The following is a 19,467-nucleotide window of genomic DNA, read 5'->3' on the forward strand; positions in this document are numbered from 1 at the left end:
AGTTGAGGGTGGGGCAGGAGGAAAGACCTTGAGGTTGCTTCTTTATTCAGCATGTCAAAGCACCATTATTTTGGAATATCGTTTTCTGAGTCCCAGTAAATGGCACGGCTTTCTCCTGTGGTGAGGAACCCCACAGAGCAGGTGGGAGTTGGGCAGGGGGGCAGCCCAAGGGAAGCCATGAGCATGGGGAATCCAGGGCTTGGAAGGCATTCTAGTGCAAATACCTGTGTTAAATTATACAATAAAAAAAGTGTGTTCATCCATCCTTCCATTGCTGCAAAGAACTACCTGAGATTGGGTAATTTATAAGAAAAGAGGTTTAATTGACTAACAGTTCTGCAAGATGCACAGGAAGCATGGCTGGGGAGGCCTCAGGAAACTTGCAATCATAGCAGAAGGTAAGGGGGAGCAAACACATCTTCACATGGCCAACAGGAGGAAGAGAGAGAAGGGGGAGGTGCTATACAGCTTCAAACAACCAGGTCTCCTAAGAACTGTATCATGAGAACAGCAAGGGGGAAGTCTGCCCCCATGATTCAATCAACCCCCCACCAGACCCCTCCTCCAACACTGGGAATTACAATTTGACATGAGATGTGGGTAGGGAGAGAGAGCCAAACCATCTCAAAAAGTATCTTCTGAATGTTTTGTCCAGTATTATGGTCTGTGGAGAATAAGTGTCTGTGTCCACTTCGATCCCCCAGTGGGAAATGGGAGTGCAGCTCTTCCCTGAGGCTGTGAAGTGGGGGCAGCAGTGGCCTAGGGAGGGTAGGTGGCACCAAAACTGCAATGAGCAGCAGCCTGGCTAAGGCTGGTGGACACCACCAAGCTGAACTGCAGCACACAGACCCCAGAGGGGTGAGTCATTTGAGGGAGAGCTGCTGAGGAAGGGGGCTGAGGCCCCTACCAGAGTTCAGCGAGGCAGAGGAGGCACTCAGGGAAACCCATTACAACTCTTACGTCATATATCGTAATTTCTAACAAAAAGTATTTTTTAAACAAAAACAGGATCATAATACACTGTTCTGAAATATTCTTTGGCCTGAAGCAGCATACTGGTAATGTTTTCTATGTTACTAAATATTATCCTATAACCCTGCTCAATAGTATTCTACAAAACCACACAGTGGTTTTGTAAGTTGCATGCCAGTTACTTTCCTAATTGCCCCATATCACAGGAGGCTCCATTTCCCAGGCTCCCTATGCCAACACACTTCCTGCTAGGTTCAGCCAATGGAAACACTGCAGAAAATGAGTGGGTGGGAGAGAAGGCAGAGAATCTCTTCATCTCCCACTCCATTCCAGGGTCCCAGTCCTTGCTTTGTGACTCCGATCCAGCCAGTGGGATTGAAGCTACTTTTCTTGATGTTGCTAATCCCTGGGTTGCTTCTCTACTGCTTGGCTTCTCAGCATTCCCATCACCTGTGTAACCAAGTCACAGTATTAAAATGTTTGCAATGACTGGAATGGATTGTTTTCCTGACTGTACCCTGATAAAGCGTGAGTGGATCCATTATATAGAGACAGTTTCTCTTTTTAGCTATTATAAGCCATATGACAGTCAATATCCTTAAAGTTAAATCTTAGTCTTCAACTATATGTATTTCCTTAGCACAAATTTCTAGAAAATTATACAAAACCTGCTGTGAGGCATATTGCCTATTTTCCCCACAGAAGGGCTATACCAATCATACTTCCACCAACAGTGTATGAGAATGCTCCCATAATCTCACCAATTTGGTATCAGAAAAAAATAGGGTCTAATTTTCATCTTTCCCTCACCCATTGGCTATTTCCATTATCCTCTTAGCCGTGGTCATCCTCTTCCCTCAGTTATTGTCAAACAGGGCCATGTGAATGTCAATGGGTATCACTGGGGACTTTTGATGAATTTACTCTCCAGACCTGTGTTCTGCTAATTGGGGAGAGGGGAAAGCTTGGTAGGGAGGGGACAGAAGCAAGTGCTTTTTGGATGTTCACATGAGAGCTATATATCCTGAATATGAATCACATTTGCCAACCAAGACCAGCCAGAGGCCCTGAGGGTGGTGCTAATTTCAGCCAAGCTATTTAAACAGTAGACCGCAGGACTAGCCATAGCCCTTCAGTGGCTTGAAATCTAAAGGGTCAAAGGCAACCCAGGAAAAGCTGCCTTCTAGTTCCACTGGAACTGAGTTTCCAGAAAGGCCACATGCCTCTCAAATACACACACTCAAAATCAAGACACCCATAGATTACTCATCAGGCTGGCCAGTAAGTACTGATATGACCGGAAGATGACTACACTCTTAAACACTCATGAATCACACATTTGATTATCTTGGAAAATGTTAAAATTTATTAATAGTTAACATCACATAGTTAATTAAACTAGTTATTTATTGTACATAATGACAACATCTTCACTAGACTGAGTGCTCAAGGATTTGAGATGATTCGCTATTCATCACACCCCGAAGATTGAGATCCCATGTATATTACACAAAGCAAAGCCACGTCAGCAAAGGACTGTCAACCTAATTCTGAGAACACAAACATTCAAAATTTATTTTCCAGTGTTCCTTTTTGGAAACCAACAACACATTTTTAATACCTACACACACACACACACATCTCTACCTTAAAAAAAAAAAAAAAAGTGTAACTTCATAGATAGTACCTAATCTTCAAGCTTAAAATTTAAGTTAAAATTCATCTCTAGTTTGTGGGCACCCTTTAGTGAACCTAAAATCTACGTGAAAGCTTTTGGCTTTTGTGTAGCAGGAAACACCCACATTTTGGGTCAATTAGTGCAGATGGGAGCAGCAGAAGAGCTACACCAGACAGCAAAGAGACTAGAGCAAGAGGATCAGCCCTTTGCCGCTCTGTGCTCCCAGGAGGAGCTGGGCCATTTTCACCCAATAACACCCAACTTTGCTTAAAAGTCGTGCAATCAGACACTATTCTCAGCACAAATTTGATAAATATACAAAAACCGGGTGCAACTTCATCATGAGTTTCTTTCCATCTTTCCATTCTGATCCTTGTATCCAATTCAATGGAGTTACATCCCTCTTTATTATATAGTATCCAGGTTTAACGTCTGTGCTTGTGTGTATTTTAGAGCAGAGGTGGGCTTTCAGATTCAGAATCAACTGCACTCTTGAAAAGTAGGGACGGAAGTTTTTAAGCCACTCTCATCCCTCCCAATGGTTTGAAATGAATAGTGTGTATAAAAAACCCCCCACAAAAACAGGTCAGCAGACCAATGCCAGCTCAGCCTAGGGAAGCACATGGACAACAATTCTTGTAAAACATTTAAAATACAAACCCAAGGTGAAACTTGCTGGGAGGGCAAAAAAACACCAAAAATGTTGTCCCTGAGGTTTTATTTGGTTGTTTAATTGTTCTGTTTTGGTTTGTTGTTGAGGATTAGATACAATTTTAAAAACATTTTTTTTTTTTTGGTGACTTCCTTTATCTTGTCAGAAAGCTTTAGAATACTACTGACTGCCCTAAGAATAAAGATTTCTAAGCCATGAGTCCATTTGAAATGATTCCTTTGGTTTCCTTTGCTTAACATCCCATGGAATATTGCCCCAAGAAAATCTCTAGATGGAGGAACCAATTGCTGTGGTCTCTTCAGTCCATTGGCTCAGCCTCCATCTCTGTCCCTGCCTTCCACACTTCCAAGACCACAGGGGAAGGAGGAGCCAGAAGCAACTGCTTTGCCACTCACTCACCCTGAAGAGGCTTCCCTTCTCTTCCCACAGGCGAATGAGGTATTTCTATGACTAGTCAGTATCTTCCCCTTCCGCCCTTTAACTACACTGAGGCCAATTCTGACAAGACTTGCATATCTATATACACAACAAATTAACATATAAATACATTACGTACAACTGACCATTACATGTCAAGATGAAGGAGCAGATCTACTTCAAGAACTAAATAAAATTTCAAATATAAATTAAAATGAAAATACAGTGTTTCCACTTTTGCAGGAAAAATTTGTAAAACAAACCAAAAACTCCCCCTTCCCCAAAAGTCCATCACTTGTGGATCATGTGTGCACCCCGCTGAGATGCGACGGCTGGCCCAACTGCAGGATGCGTCAACTTCTGGCTTTGGTTTCACTGCCCAGACTCGGGATTCCTTGATTCCAGGAATAGCAAATGCTGGAATCCACAGGACAAATGCTTGTAGATGAAGTTAAAGAGGGGCTGCTGCATAGATATCCATGGATTTCCCTCCATTGTCGCCCCTCCACCCTCCCCACATCTGCCTGTAGGACAATCAGGCTCACATCCTCAGTGGAGACCTCCCAGATCTCTGACAGGAGAATCAGTAACAACATCAGAGCTGGGGGATACACCCCACCTAGAAATGTCATGTTCAGGCTTCAAGGTGAAGCAACCATATCTTCATTAGTGTCCCCATCCTGTAGAATTATACAGGGACATGGAATTTGGAAAGGGGGATTACTAAGGGTGACAATTTTCGTGTTTTAAGAGAACCAATGGGAATGGTTGTGATGCATGTGAACAAATCCTTATTTGGAACTGTATTTATCTTAATAGGGCCAAGTTCGGCCACCAAGCTCTATGATGAGATGCAGAGACAAAACCCAGTCCAGTGGGGTCCTCTCTGCCAAGGAAAAGCCAAGGGGTCTGTCTCTGACACAAGGGGATGACATAATTTAAAACAGGGAAGAGGGAGAGAAAGAGGAAGTTCCTTCCGATTTCAGGGGTTCTATCGCTGTCCAGCCTCACGGATGCGGCAGGCCACAGCAGTGATGAGCGCAGCCCCCTTTCCGCTGCCATCCTCTGACTGCAGGAAAGACACATCACATTTTGGAGCCAGGTCCTTCACTGTCTCATGCATGACTTTGGCAAAGCTGGAAAAGGTGGGAGGAAGACACAGGAAAAACCATCTTAGTCATGATTGGTTTATATTTGCACTTAGAAATGGAAAGCTAAGAAGCGATGCTGGAAACCCAGAAATAATTAAGGAGAGGAGAAGGATGACAGCTATAATGTATTAAACATTTACTATATATTATTAAGTACCAGAAAACTGTGGCTTATTGAAAACAATTTCCAGGCCGGGCGCGGGCTCACGCCTGTAATCCCAGCACTTTGGGAGGCCGAGGCGGGCGGATCACAAGGTCAGGAGATCGAGACCACGGTGAAACCCCGTCTCTACTAAAAATACAAAAAATTAGCCGGGCGCGGTTGTGGGCGCCTGTAGTCCCAGCTACTCGGGAGGCTGAGGCAGGAGAATGGCGTGAACCCGGGAGGCGGAGCTTGCAGTGAGCCGAGATCGCGCCACTGCACTCCAGCCTGGGTGACAGAGCGAGACTCTGTCTCAAAAAAAAAAAAAGAAAACAATTTCCATATCACATCAGCCATTGGAGAGCTGGGATTCAATTCTGGGACAAATGTCTGAGATCCCAGCAAATTGTGTTCTTAAAACTAATAATCAGTAAAAGAGAAGTTCGACAGCCATGGAAGCCACAAGTGTGCCTAACAGAGGAGCACAATCTGTTCACAAACTCTGGAGGAGGAGACCAGGACTCATGAATGTGATTTTCTATCTTCCAGGAGCATAGCCTCGTATCAGAGCCACATCTGCTCCAAAATGCCATTGGAGGCAAAAGAAGCAGACTTACAGAGTCACTGCTAGGGTATCACAGTGATCACAGATCCTTCCTATATGGACCAGAGAAAGAGAGAGCTGTGATCTGTCCCAATACAACAGGGTCAGGACACCCTCCCCATCTACAAAGCTAAAGATGCCATGTCCCAGGGTTGGTGGCTGGGCTTCTGTCCCCCTCCCAATCCTCAGGAAACTTTATGTACAATAACAGTCTGTGACTGTTGCCTGTCAACCCCTGCTCTAGAATGTTGAAAAAAATCTTGCTTCAGAGTTCTAGCATTACATTTGCCAGAACGTTCACAGTAGCACTGTTTGTAACGCTCAAAATCTAGAAGTAACCTAAATATCACATCAATGATAGAAAAAACCACAATATACTCAAAGGTACGCTATACAGCTCTGAAAATTAATGAACTACAACTGTATACTTCAATGCGGATGCATCTCTAAACAAACGCTGTGTGAGAAAAGCCAGCCACAGAAGAGATACCATATGATTCCATTTGTGGCAGGTTCAAAAATAAGTAAAACTAAACAATATGGATGCATACCTAGATATATGCGGGCGGAAAAGAAAAGCAAGGGACTGATTCAGCACAATGCTTACCCGTGGCACGGGAGTGTGAGGACACAATTGTGGAAGGGCTCAGAGGGGGCTTCCCACGATGGGGGGTGAAACACAGGCCTATTTCTGGTTGTGAATCTTTAAACTATAATACATGTATTATATACACTGTTTGGAATGGCTGATAATTCACTATCAAGTAACAAAGGAAAGAGAGAAAAGGGGGAAAGAACAAAGAGACAGAAAGAAGGTGGGCAGGGAGGGCTGGGCTCAGGCACTCACTGAGGATGTAGCTTGTAGAGAGTCCCATCCACACCCACTGTCACTTTGAGAGAGTCCAGCCCACGGTTTTCTCGTATCTTGTCCACCACAGCGGCCATGCCTGCGCCACAGAGCTGGGCTGCGCGTCTGGCCACCACAGTGCACACCTCCTTAACAATGATGCTGTCATCACAGGTGCTCTCAAGCCCTAAGTGTTGCAGGATGGCACGGACTTGCAGCAGGGCCAGGCAGTCACTGGGGTGAGAGGGAGACAGCAAGTGTTCAGTTATGCACCAAGAGGGCTAGTAGCCTACCACACCAGGGCCTGAGTCCTTTATAGGGGAGGCTCTGTGGGGGTCTGGCTCTCCAGGAGCTGGCCCCTCAATGTGGTTCCCATTTCTAAATTCAGAGCACTGCTCATCCTACTGGACTACAATGACTCTTCTTGAGGGTGACAGGAATACAAAGAGCTCCTCATTCCAGTCTCCATTCTCGAGGTAGAGCATTACTACTACAAAGTGGATACTCAAAACAAAGCAAATTCACTGTCGATCACAGTGGTCAGTTACAAAGCTCTTTCATGTCCATTCTCTCGCTGCTGGTCATGGGTCTGCAAGGCAGGAATTAACCAAGCAGCATTAGACTCATGCTTTCTTTCTGCTCTGCTGCTCTGGGTGGCCTGAACTGTATTTGTACACTATTTACAAAGGAAGTGTAAATAAAGTTATAGAAAGAAAATAAACCCTCCTATATAAAGAGAGCTATTTTAAAAGCCTGGAATCACCTTGAACATAACAGACCTGTAAGCTAGAACATATCTTTCTATTCACTGGTGCAGATGCCCGAGGGGTCTACTCACGTCAGTTATCTAGTTCCTGTTCTTCTCTGCCCTGAGAGTAATGGCATAGCATTAATTTTTAAAGGGCTCTGAAATTCACTGTTCTAATTTAGAGCAGATTTTCCACCATTTGACTGTAGGAAGGCGGCTTTGCTCTAATGAGCCACTGTGTGGCATATGTCTGCACTGCCTGACGTTGCAACATTTACTCAATCCTGGCTGCCTGATTACTGCAGCCAGCAGTTAGGAAGGGCTTTCAAGCCGAGTGTGGATGCTTTAATAGGTTATCTTTCTCTGTGCATTTCAATTTACATGCTATGAGCAGGTATCTTTCTACCTTTGATATATGGTCTAAAACCCAACAATACCACTTTACACGACCTCAGGTCAGGCTTAGCACAAACTTTCATGAGAATGCTCTATGTTTGCCCTTAAAATGACAACTGTCCATAATACGCTTTTAGTAAACACTATAGACACGAATGTGTTTGCCACTAAACTGACTTTTGTATGAGTCATGCCCTGAGCTGTGAAAATCCTTCAGTTTATCTGCCAGTGAGAAAAAAGAAGGACATGGCCCCCTGCTACCCTGATCCCTAAGCTCTCACCTCTCAATCTGAGACAAGAACTTGGTTTCGAAGATGCCCCTTGTCTTGAGCCGCTCTGAGATGCGACCTCGGAAGAGCAGCCCACGCTTGGTGAAATCGATGAGAATGTTACGGACAATCTCACCTAGGTACATTCCACTGATCATTTTCTCGAACCTGCAATGCGAGTAACATTCATGGAGGTTAAGTAGGAAGGGAGAGGGATGTGTTGAGACAGGACAGGCCAGCTTAGTCACCCCCAGTGCATCAGAAGTGGCAGACAGGCAGACTCCCCTGATGGAAAAGGAATTGCTACTTGATTCACCTGGGCAGGATCCCTGGTGTCTCTGCATGCTAATTCACAACTTCAGCAACACTGACCACAGTGCCCGAGGCCAGTGGGGCTCCTGGGGAAATAAGCCTCGGAAAGGAACCCACAGGGAAAGGAACTCATTTCCTTTCCAAGGCTTATTTTGAAACTTCATGAAGCAACTCAAGAAGGAACACACACCATAACCCTACCAGACTTCTCGGAGCAGGGGAGAATGCTGAGTCTTAATCTTCAACCTCACTAGGCATTCAGCGTGCCTTCTCTTGGACCTAATCATCATTACTCAAGTAACTACTGCCAGCTGTAGGGCCCCCCGTCCTGGCCACTGGAACTAAACATGATTATGCAGTGACTTGAGGGTCTTTTGGTCCATGAACCCTGCCTTGAAAAAAAAAAATCCATGTCCCCAGTTTCAACCAATACCCCATCGCCACCCCATCTTGGCTTGGCCCAGCCTGCCTCCTTCATTAATGCTGCCTACCTGGCCCCTAGAGGCATTTTAGTCTGTAACTTCTATTCTAGACATGTTTTGCAAAGTTTATTCTGTAGAACGAGGGTGTTTGATTAATCTAGTTAGGAAACACTACAGACAACATCTTAATGAGAAGTGTATTGTCTCTCAGCTCAGACCCTGCTCCCCTACCATGCACAGGGTCTTGTGACACTGGGGCTGACCCAGTGCTCGGCACTGGAAGATGGAGGAGGGAGAGGATTTGTTCCTGTCTGCATCACCCCAGAGATGCTCTGCAGTCTGGCAGCAGCAGGTGCTTCAACTATTTGTTTCTCCTTAGAGTGCCAGACCTAGGCTCCAGTATTCTCCCACCTGTTCCCTGTTCTCCTAGGCTTTGGGGTGGGAGATGCTTCTTACGTTTACTAACTCAGAACTTTCCAGGTGCATTTGACAAGAAACCCTTTCCAAGGAAACCTCCTTTATTAACATCTCATGATAACGAGCATCCTGGGAGATGCTATTGTGGAAGCTCCGATCACTTGTTGCCATCCAGTCCTGGGACACACTTAACAGGGCCCCAGCTGGGTGCCTACCTCTGCTTGCCGGGGTTGAGTGAAAGCTCATCCACAGCCACATCAAATTCCGTGCAGAAGTCATCTAGGCATCCATTGTCCCCGAAGGCCCCCCATTCCATGTTCACACACATCCGCCCCTCTTCTCCTTCCACCAGTTCCACATTGCGCATCTCCTCCATGTAGCAGGCATTGCTGCCCGTGCCTGCCAATCACAGGATACCAGGGCCTTGCTCAGCACCATCCCTCCCACACCCGAGGCCGTGCAGCCCCATGTGGAAAGGACAGTCTGGGTCCTTACCAACGATGAGGCCAACTTCACAGTGAGGGTCTTCAAAGCCACAGGTCATCATAGTTCCAACTGTGTCGTTCACCACGGCAACCACATCCAGGTCAAACTCCTGAGAGGGCAGAAGCAGATGCCCCGTTCACAGGTGAACCCGATATTCTCCTTTCAGACATTTGCGTGGGAGATTTATAGGTATATAAAATATATCTCATACACCATGGCTGGCTCTCTCATTCCATTCAGGTCTGTGCTTAAATGTCACCGCTTTGGAGAGACCCTCCCCGCTCGTGCTATTTAACAGTGCCCCTTGCCAGCACACTTGCTCCAACTGCTCTCCTCACTCCACTTCACTCCTTTTCTTTTTTTTTTTTTTTAACTCTATATGGTCTAAAAAGGGAAGGCATGAATAATACACCCTTGTTTAGCATATAATCAAGAAATAACCATAAAAATGGGCAACCAGCAGCCCTCATGGCTGCTCTGCTTATGGAGTAGCCATTCTTTTACTCCTTTACTTGTGTGTGTGTGTGTGTGTGTGTGTGTGTGTGTGTGTGTTTCACAGCTCTTAACAGCACCTGCCACTAGGTCATGGGCTTATTTGTTTATAGAACAAAGCTTTGCTGTGGTCACTCCTGAACCGCCAGTGCTGAGAGCATGGCTTGACACACAGTGCACACTCAACAACCCATGCAGCCACACTTAACGCTGCCCTCACTTTCTGAACACACAGACCAGGTCAATCATCGAGGAGCTGACACATCAGGCCTCGTGCCATGTGTCTCCTACCTCTCGCCGGTGGATCGCTTCCTTCAGCAGGGTCACCACGTCCTCGCCCTCACAGCCAGATGCCTTGAAGCCTTTTGTCCACTTGAGGAGGATGCTCTAAAAGTCACACATTAGCATGGAGAGGACATCAGGGAAGGGCTCCCAGGTCAGACGGATCCTCCAGTGTCACCAATCATCTCACCCACAAATTAGTCTAAACTGTTCCTAAGGTACTTACTTGGATTTATTAAGCACCTACTGTGTAGCAGGTACTGGGCTAAGCACAGATCATGTATTACATCATATAATCCTCACAGCACCCTTGTGGAACATCTGTCATGTTTATGGCCACTTTATAAGAACCTGAGGCTCTGGAGTGATTTGCTCAAGGCCTACAGCTTGGAAGAGAGAAGCAGGATGCACCCTGAGGCCCTCCGACCCCAATGAATGGGCTCATAAGCACCATGCAGCTGCCCCTGCTGTGCAACTTCTTCCTGTGTGCTTGCTTTGCTCACTGGGCAAAGCAGTTTGCTCTGTCCCTATCCTTTACATCAGAAGGGTCAGTGTACGTCTCCTAATTTCAAACTCCACCATCTGGCGAACAAGTGCTTCGCCCACAGCTGGGTGACAGCTAGGCTTCACCACCACCCCATGTCTTTCACTGAGAAAAACAACTCCGGGCTCCTCCTCAGCATCCTCAGTGGCCCCTTGCCTTCAATATGGTCCTCTGGGAGCAGATGCATGATGGCTTTGAACCTGGGGAAAATGCTTTGGGTTTTATTCCCTGATGCCCTCTCTGCTGCCACAGCCCACCAGGAAACAAGCCTCAGGGCTTCAGACCCCTTACCCAAGAGCTCGGCTTCCATAAATGAGCTGTGTGGTCATAACCCACCCATTTGCATGATTTCTTCAGGCCCTGCTAAGGGATTCAGCCCATCAGCTTGGCATTTCATTCACATCAACCTGGAGGTGTCACACTGTGTTTAGATCCCAGGAGATTCAGAAAACAAAGCGCATACCCTCAGAGACCTGGCTGGCACACCCACGACCAGACAAGTGTGTGCTTATCTCTACCCAGCTCTCCACAAGTTAGCTTCATATCTCTGACGAAAGTTTGTATTTAAAGAATGTTCAAATAACATTATTTCAGGTGATCCTTACTGATAAGGCAAGTGGAGCTCCAACAGCTGGGGAGGCTCACCCCAGGCCAGCAGCTGGGAAACACAGCTGGGGGGCCACTGAGCCCTAGGGCCTCTAAGCCCGGGGGCCTCTGCACTGGCGGGATTTCCCAGTCATAGAAGGATCTTGCCAGAGCTCACAGGCAGAAATGATTTCTGCTTTATTTGCTCTTAATTTTTACGGCTCTAGACCTAACAAGTGCTCCTCACAGAAACCTGGAACACAGAATAAAACCTAATCCAATGGCCTGGAATCTGACAATTCAGAAACAGTTAACACACCTTCCGGTTTCCCTGGCAAATATGTAAATAAATATATACCCTGTTGGCATGAAAAGTTAAGATAGTATCTACTAGAAAATATTTCGGTAGGAAGTCTAGAAGAGGATATACACTGGAGTGTTATGCTTTTATCATCCCGTTAATTGTATTTTATATTTTTCTATATCATAAAGAGATTACCATTTCTTTTTTTTTTTTTTTTTTTTTTTTTTGAGACGGAGTCTCGCTCTGTAGCCCAGGCTGGAGTGCAGTGGCCGGATCTCAGCTCACTGCAAGCTCCGCCTCCCGGGTTCACGCCATTCTCCGGCCTCAGCCTCCAGAGTAGCTGGGACTACAGGCGCCCGCCACCTCGCCCGGCTAGTTTTTTGTATTTCTTAGTAGAGACGGGGTTTCACCGTGTTAGCCAGGATGGTCTCGATCTCCTGACCTCGTGATCCGCCCGCCTCGGCCTCCCAAAGTGCTGGGATTACAGGCTTGAGCCACCGCGCCCGGCGAGATTACCATTTCTAAAGAAAAATAGTTTTAAAACTTTTTAGTCATACCAGTATTTTTTCATGTGATTGAAATTTCTTACAAATAACTAGTGGCTGATACTAGGCAATAAGTGGGTCAGAATTTATTTAACTATTATCTCACTATTGAACAAGTTTGTTTCTAATATGTGTTATCATAAGTAATGGTCCATTAAATAGTACAGAAGTATTTGTCCACATGAGGCATAAAGCAATGCTGGTCTGGTTAACACTAGATGAATATTAATAGGTGTTGAGAAATACCAGACTAAGCAGAGTTTTTATTGCAGAACTTCTTAAAACCTTAATTACACTAGTGCACATGGGGAATTCTCTCAGATAAGGAGGAGAAGGAGGCATTTACAGAACTCAGTGAAGCAAGTAGAGGGCCACTGTTGCAGGGACCCTATGGGAAATGCTGGTCTTTCCTTGTCACTGGGGTAGGCTTTTCTGTGCTGGCCCAGCTCTTTCTGTCACTTGCTCCCACCTACATGCCCCTCTCCACACTGGGCAGCCTGCTCGCTTTTCTTTCCCACCAACTCATTCTTCTGACTTGTTCCAAGTCCTGATGTCCCCCAGGTGTGCACTCAGATTAACAACATCTGTCTCACTACCTGTCCTGGGGGCTTCAGTATCCATCCCATTAGGGCCACATTCCAAACAGCAGCTCTTCCTTTTCTGAGCTTGCTTCGTCAGTCCAGCTTGTTTGTAAGCATCTAAAGGTAGGAGCCATGCCTTTTATGCCTAGCAGTGGCATGTGCAACATACCACACACCGGCAGCGTGCACATGCGCTTCTTCATGACTGAGACGGAGACACAACTGCTTAAAAACAGTCTCCTGATACCTAATGCTCAGGTCTACCAGTCATCAGCAGCAGATCCAGCACTGCCTACTCAGTTCTCCACTTCTCGGGGCACTCATGTCCAGAATATCCGGGAGTGCCAGATCCTCACGCACCTACTTCACACCCAAGGTAAGTTGAAGGGGAGTGAGAAGCAAAGATGAGACCGGAGAAGAGCCGGGGTATCCAAACAGCAGGAGATGGCATGAAAATGCCCTGATCCCATAACAAGGGCCTCAGGAGCCCCACAGCATAACTGAGAGCACAGCCTCAGGCATCAGGAACCCAGAATCCAAATCTTGACTTGGCCAGTCCCAAGCTATTATGACCTGGAGCAAGATAGCCAGCACCTCTGTAGGGCTTATTTTCCTTTCTGTAGAATGGGTATTCAAACACGTCTCTTACATGGTTGCTGTGAGGGTTAAATGAGATAATGCACATAAGATGTCTAACATAGTACCTGGCATAAAGTAAGTGCTTAAAAATGATATATTCAGCAGAGATGGGGTCTTCCTATGTTGCCTAGGCTGGTCTTGAAATCCTGGCCTCAAGCAATCCTCCTGTCTCAGCCTCCCAAAGTGCTGAGATTACAGGTGTGAGTCACCATGCCGGGCAGTTGTTAACATTGAGTAACATCATCATCATTGCCCCAAAGGCTGTCACAGCTGAGCTCACCTACTTAACCTCCACCAGCCTCAACCTACTCATTCCCATCGAGGGGTCCCTCCCCACTACTAGTCACTCACGTCCTTCTTTCCTTAGTCTTAGCTCAACTTTCTCCCCTGCTCCATACCTGGCTGGTTTAGAGTCAATAAAGCCCTCAGGGGAGCCCTCCAGGAAGGTGTTATTACCTCGTCCAGGCTGTTCTGCTGGCAGGGGAAGGAGAAGGTAAAACCCAGAGGCAGGGACACGCCCTTCATGCCCATGTACTCAAGGAAGTCCGCGATGCACTGGACAATGTGGTCAAAGAGCTGCAGGGAGAAGTTAGGACACTGAGGGAGGGGCCCTGGGCAGGGCAGGCTGCCCCCAGCAGGGCCCGCGCAAGACCTCAATGTTTCTTTCCACCCAGAAGAAATGCAAGCTCAGGCACAAACCTGAGTCAAGACCAGGCTGGAGCCCTGGGTCCAACTAGCCCTCCCCAGGGTCACAGATAAGCAGAGAAAGCACTGTTCTCGAAGGCAAGAGGTGACATCCACCAGGGGCCCCCTCCTGGAGGCGCCACCCTGCTCACCTCGTCCCCGGTACCATGCATGACCTCCTGCGGGATGGCGTAGATCTTGTTGTGCATCTCCACTCCACCCCACTTCCCATTCCGAACACGCACCAGCAGGACCCGGAAATTTGTTCCTCCAAGGTCCAAGGCCAAGAAGTCCCCTTTCTCTGGAAAGTAAGCCCAGGGAGGTGATAAGTTGGGACAGAACATGGGGAATGCTGAGACAGTACACTTAAAACTATCCAAATACACCATTCCTGTTCCATCAAATGCCAGCTTATATTACATTCTAGAATACAGAAGGAACAGAAGAGTCCAGCTCCGTGAAGGAAGCTGAAGGGAAATCTTTTAAAATGAGAAAACCCTCCCTTGTTGGACAATTACAATGTGCCACATGCCTCACACACAGTCCTGATTCAATCCTTAGGAAGCCCTGAGAGGAAGACACTGCATTCCTCTCTTAAGGATGATTGGGATCCAGCTGATAGGTTAAATCACTTGCCCAGGGCCATACAACCAGGACAGGGTAGAGCAGGGACCAAATCCCAGTCTCTGTCTCTGGAACCTCTACCAACTGTGCTATGCTGGCCTGCTCATCGACTATCTTCTCTGAATTGGAATAAGACCACCATTTCTGAGGTTACGAGAGTTACAGCAGGGGTCAGAAATCTTCTTCTGTAAAGGCCTGGACAGCAAACAGTTCAGGCTCTGTGGGTCACGCAGTCTTTGCTGCCGCCACTCAACTTTGCCAAGACAGTGTAAAACAACAGTAAGATGGGCATGGCTGTGTAATAATAAAACCTTATGTACAAAAACAGGTGGTGGGCCACATTCAGACCATGGGCCATAGTTTGCCAACCCTGACTCAGACCAACATGGTGATGGCAGGAGCAGATTCTAGAACCTGAATTCCTGGGTTTGAATCCCAGCTCTGACATTTTCTAGTTGCGTGAATTTAGGCAGGTGTCTTAACTTCTCTGCGCCTCAGTTTTCTGTCAAACACAGGTCAATACATAAAATTAACTGCTAATATTTTTTAAGTTAACAAAGATTACATGAATTCATACACATAAAGTGCTTCGACACACAGTAAGTATTGAATAAGTATTGACTATTATTACTGTTTGCAGAGGAGCACCTTGTCTGAGTTTATCAAAGATCAGAACTCCCTAGTAATACAGCTGAAGAAATGTGTTCTGGTTCAAATGTCCAATGCTAATGCTAAGGGAGTCCTCCCAGGGCATCAACACTAGGACAAAGGCCCACCATGTGAGCCAGGTGGCAACCCTGCCGCATACCTGTGCCATCAGGGGTGGCACACACGTAGGTGGGCAGCATCTTGACGGGGGCAATGGCATGAGTCTCCTTGCTTAGACCTCGCTCCATTTCCACCTTCATTCTTCTCTTGACCTCCAACAGCTGGTCATGGCTCAGCTGCAGAGGCTCCAGTGTCTTCTGGCGGGCTCGGTGTTGATCGGCCAGCCGGTAAGCCACTGCTGTCACCATGGCTGCACCTTTGCCACTGCCATCCTCGGAGCGGAGGAAGCGGACATCGCAGTCGGGCACCAGCCGCCGCACGGTCTTATGTAGACACTTAGCGAAACTGTAGTTCCCCAGGGCGGATAAAGAGACAGGTGTCCATGGTTAGGGTCAATGGTGCAAATGGTTAGACAGTTGCCCACCGCCTTAGCCCAAATGCCAAAAAGCACCTGCAGGAGTGGGTGCCGCCCTAAATATCCTCTCTCCACTCTCCCAAGTTAGGAACCACTAGAAAAACATATCAACTATGACCACTGGGATTGGTTCACCCCCACCACTGAAAGGAAAAGACCTTCTAATAAGCCACTGTCCCCTACATGCAGTCACACAAGACCTCCTCTTCCTACTGAAGAAGGCCCCCTGGCCACTGCTCCTCTGCCCAACATGGTACCATCAGCCTCTTTGCTGGAGTAGCCCTGTGGTATGAGGTGGTTCTGATGCCACCTACTTGTCTTGTTCCATCACTATTTCACTAGCTGCTGTCTGGGAAAGACCCAAAATTAAAAGCTAGAGATGCTCTTCTGGACTTTAGCTTCTCTTTAGCCAGTTTCTGCCAATGATCCCAAAGGTGTCTGCACAGCTAAAGACAATGGGTGTGTTCAGCCAGGAACTCTCTGGGTAGTGGCCACTTGGAGTCATGGTCTCCAGGGCCTTCCTACTCCAAGTGTGATCTGTGGGCTGCAGCCTCACTGGGGGCTGTGAGAGATGCGGGATCTCAGGCTCACCCCAGACCTTCCGATCAGAATCTGCCTCCTAACAAGGTCCCCACATGACTCACGTGCACACTCAAGTTTTTGCATCACTGAGTAGGAACAGGGAATCTCAGGGCTGAGTCCTCCTGCACCAACCAGTTAAGAAAACGAAGGCACATTGACCTGGCATTCTTATGAGGTGAAAATGATGGGGAAATAAGTAGGGCACAAAAGAGAGCCATCTTCTAGGTCTCAGCTGAAATGTGAACATTCTGGTACCTACGACCTGAGGGATCAAAATGTGGACAGGGCAGGATCAATTTAATACCAAGGTCAGCCAGAGAAGCTGGTAACCCCCACTGGGCTGGGGTGGCCCCTGGCAGAGGACATAGCACCTGCAGGAATCACCAAGAATTCTAAGAGTAAAGACAGGAACAATAACGCATAAAAAAGAGGATGGCAAAGAGAGTGCCCAGCAGCCAGAGGAGCTCTGCGGAGAGCCCGAGTCATTGGTAGCCTTCAGAAATCACCTCCACCCGCGCCAGATATGACTCCCTCCCATTCCCCCTTGCCCAGGCGAGAACTTTTATTCCAAGACCCTCAGCTCCATGGTCCCGCCACACCGCCCCTGAAATGCAAAATGGAGCTGGCATGAGGAGTCACTCAGCCCCAGGTGCTCCAGGAACTCTGCGTCTCCAGGCCCTGCACACTGACTCACTGGGGGTGTTTCTTGTAGACGGAGCCGTCAACCCCAACAGTAGAGCGCAGCCGCTCCTCGCCTTTGTTCTCCTTGATGCGCTGCAGCACGGCGGCCAGGGTGGCTGCGCACAGGCTGGCGGAGCGTGTGGACACAATCTGGCAGATTCGGTGAGTGGCCACGCAGTCCTCCTGAGTCGGGTCCAGGCCCAACCGCATCAGGACCTCACGGGCCTTCCGGATGCCATCCTTCTCCCTGGGAAACAGAAAGACAGCATGTAGGCCCACGTCTGACCCACTGTGGCCAGCGTGTGTGTTGCAGAGTGGTAAGGAAGCCCTTTAGCTCCAGCAAATTCACTGCCCAGTGGGGACAGAATCCCTCTGCATTGCTCAGTCCACCTGCGCGGGGCAGGAGGAGGAGGAAGAGGGTGCAAAATACAGTACAGCCACCCTGAGGCTCCTCTCCCAGAGGCCCCACACACACGCACACAGAGAAACAGGGAGTTGAGAAAAACAAGTATTTCTTATGCATGTGCTGTGTAAAAACAAGGCCCTGTTCTTGGTGCTTTACCACCGAGTTGTGTGAGAGTTTGTGTTACATTTGCTTGTGTTAGGGGAGACAGACAGTGTCTCTGCTGTCAGCCACTCTCTACATGTGAACCCTGCTGTGATGCCCACCTGGTTTCTCTCTCTAAAGCAGTCGGAGTCTATTGCATTTCACCATGGACTTGGCACTGCTTTAGCTTGTGTCTAAAGACAGTTGGTAAGGGGCTAGTGCTATAACCTTAGCACCCTTCTCAAGGGAACTAAATCTTGTATCACCTGGGGGTACTTGCATCACCTTGGGGTATAGCAAAAAGTAGGCCCCATTCCTTCAAGAGTTTCCCCTTAAAACAAAGTCATTCGAACTGTTCCACTGCTCCATTTGGCTCCAAAGACACCTCCTCTCCACCATCTGGTCCCTGAAACACCAGGACTTCTTCAGTCTACAAGTGGAAATCTCAAGAACAGCAAACGAGGCCCGCCCAACTCTTGGGATATTGTTAACAAAAAAAAAAACAAAAATCAAGCCATCCTCACTCTCGCCCCTGCTGGGCTGTGAAAATGCAGGCCCCAGCTCTGCTTATTAGAATTAATTGGGTAGCTATATCTCTGGCCCATCCAAAGACCTAGCTTTCTATTATGAAGCAGGGGTCATGATAGAGTCCTTTTTGAGAAATGCCAATAGGGAATCAGATGTCAGAGCTTCAGGAGAAGGAAAAGGAGGCAGATGCAGGGAAGTCGTTCAGGGGCCCTCTGGGATCCTACAGCTTTAAACCCAGTGCAACAGCCCAAGTCCCTGCATATGGAGGCCAACCACCGTTCCCAGCACCATGCGTCACTAGTAGCAATCACATTCGAAATCGACAAGAGTGGAGACTGGTAAGTGAAGTGAAGCCATAGGCCTGCCATGGTCCATGTCGTGTGAGACCCTCTTGCAGTCTACACTTGAAGAGTCAAAAGGTAGTGCCCCCTCCTCATTCCCCAACTACCTGTCCACTCTTGTGGTGACCCAGTGAATAGAGGGGGCTGGCCAGACGCTCACCCTTCGATATCTGAGATGTCTTTGGTCTCAAAGCGACCGGTGTTGAGGAGCTCTGGGCTGAGCTTCCCCCCAAAGAGCAGCTCCTCCTTGGCCATCTTCACCAGGATAAGCCTCACCAGCTCCCCCATGTACATCCCACTGATCATCTTCTCAAACCTGCCGGAAGATACAAACCAAAAACATAAAGTCCCTGTTGAAGCAAGATGTGCACGTGTGAAACTTTACAACTAAGGGTTAATGTATGCTGCATGGCCCAGGAGTAAGATATGTGGAGAGGTGACAGCTCAGGGTGGCTGACTTGGGCTGTCCCTGCAGGCTGGTGGGCCTTGACCTATGGAGAAGAATAAATGAGCCTTAAACAGCCAAATGAAACACCCAGGGAGTATGGAACATTCTGGAACAGCCTGTATTTAAGTAAAGTTATGCATAGGGTGGTAATCTTTAAAAATCTTCTCTAGCCAGGAAATAATTTTTAAAATTAAAATCTTACATAGCCCAATATTTATTTACAAGAGAAAATGGCAATCTGATTAAATATGTGGCACAGGCCTAGAAATTCATCAACTCATACTGTCCACCCCTGCAAGATGTTCATGGGTTCCAAGGAAAATGGTGTGAAAACCACCCGGGC

General features: G+C 47.5%; 1 protein-coding gene across 1 annotated transcript in view; it reads right to left on the reverse strand.

The window, feature by feature from the left end:
- Window positions 1-2,315: 2,315 nt before the first annotated feature.
- Window positions 2,316-19,467, reverse strand: part of HK2 (hexokinase 2) — a 57,371-nt gene continuing 40,219 nt past the window's right edge. The window contains exons 8-18 of the mRNA XM_050754300.1: window positions 18,837-18,992; window positions 17,274-17,507; window positions 15,623-15,927; window positions 14,343-14,491; window positions 13,963-14,082; window positions 10,318-10,413; window positions 9,544-9,643; window positions 9,264-9,447; window positions 7,910-8,065; window positions 6,485-6,718; window positions 2,316-4,876 (exon numbers count right to left, since the gene is read on the reverse strand). Coding sequence (XP_050610257.1) covers window positions 4,732-4,876; window positions 6,485-6,718; window positions 7,910-8,065; window positions 9,264-9,447; window positions 9,544-9,643; window positions 10,318-10,413; window positions 13,963-14,082; window positions 14,343-14,491; window positions 15,623-15,927; window positions 17,274-17,507; window positions 18,837-18,992 — 1,879 coding nt within the window. The 3' untranslated portion in view covers window positions 2,316-4,731. The remainder of the gene's footprint in view (window positions 4,877-6,484; window positions 6,719-7,909; window positions 8,066-9,263; window positions 9,448-9,543; window positions 9,644-10,317; window positions 10,414-13,962; window positions 14,083-14,342; window positions 14,492-15,622; window positions 15,928-17,273; window positions 17,508-18,836; window positions 18,993-19,467) is intronic.

This window comes from Macaca thibetana, chromosome 13, assembly GCF_024542745.1.
Source record: "Macaca thibetana thibetana isolate TM-01 chromosome 13, ASM2454274v1, whole genome shotgun sequence".
In the NCBI taxonomy this organism is placed as follows: domain Eukaryota; kingdom Metazoa; phylum Chordata; class Mammalia; order Primates; family Cercopithecidae; genus Macaca; species Macaca thibetana.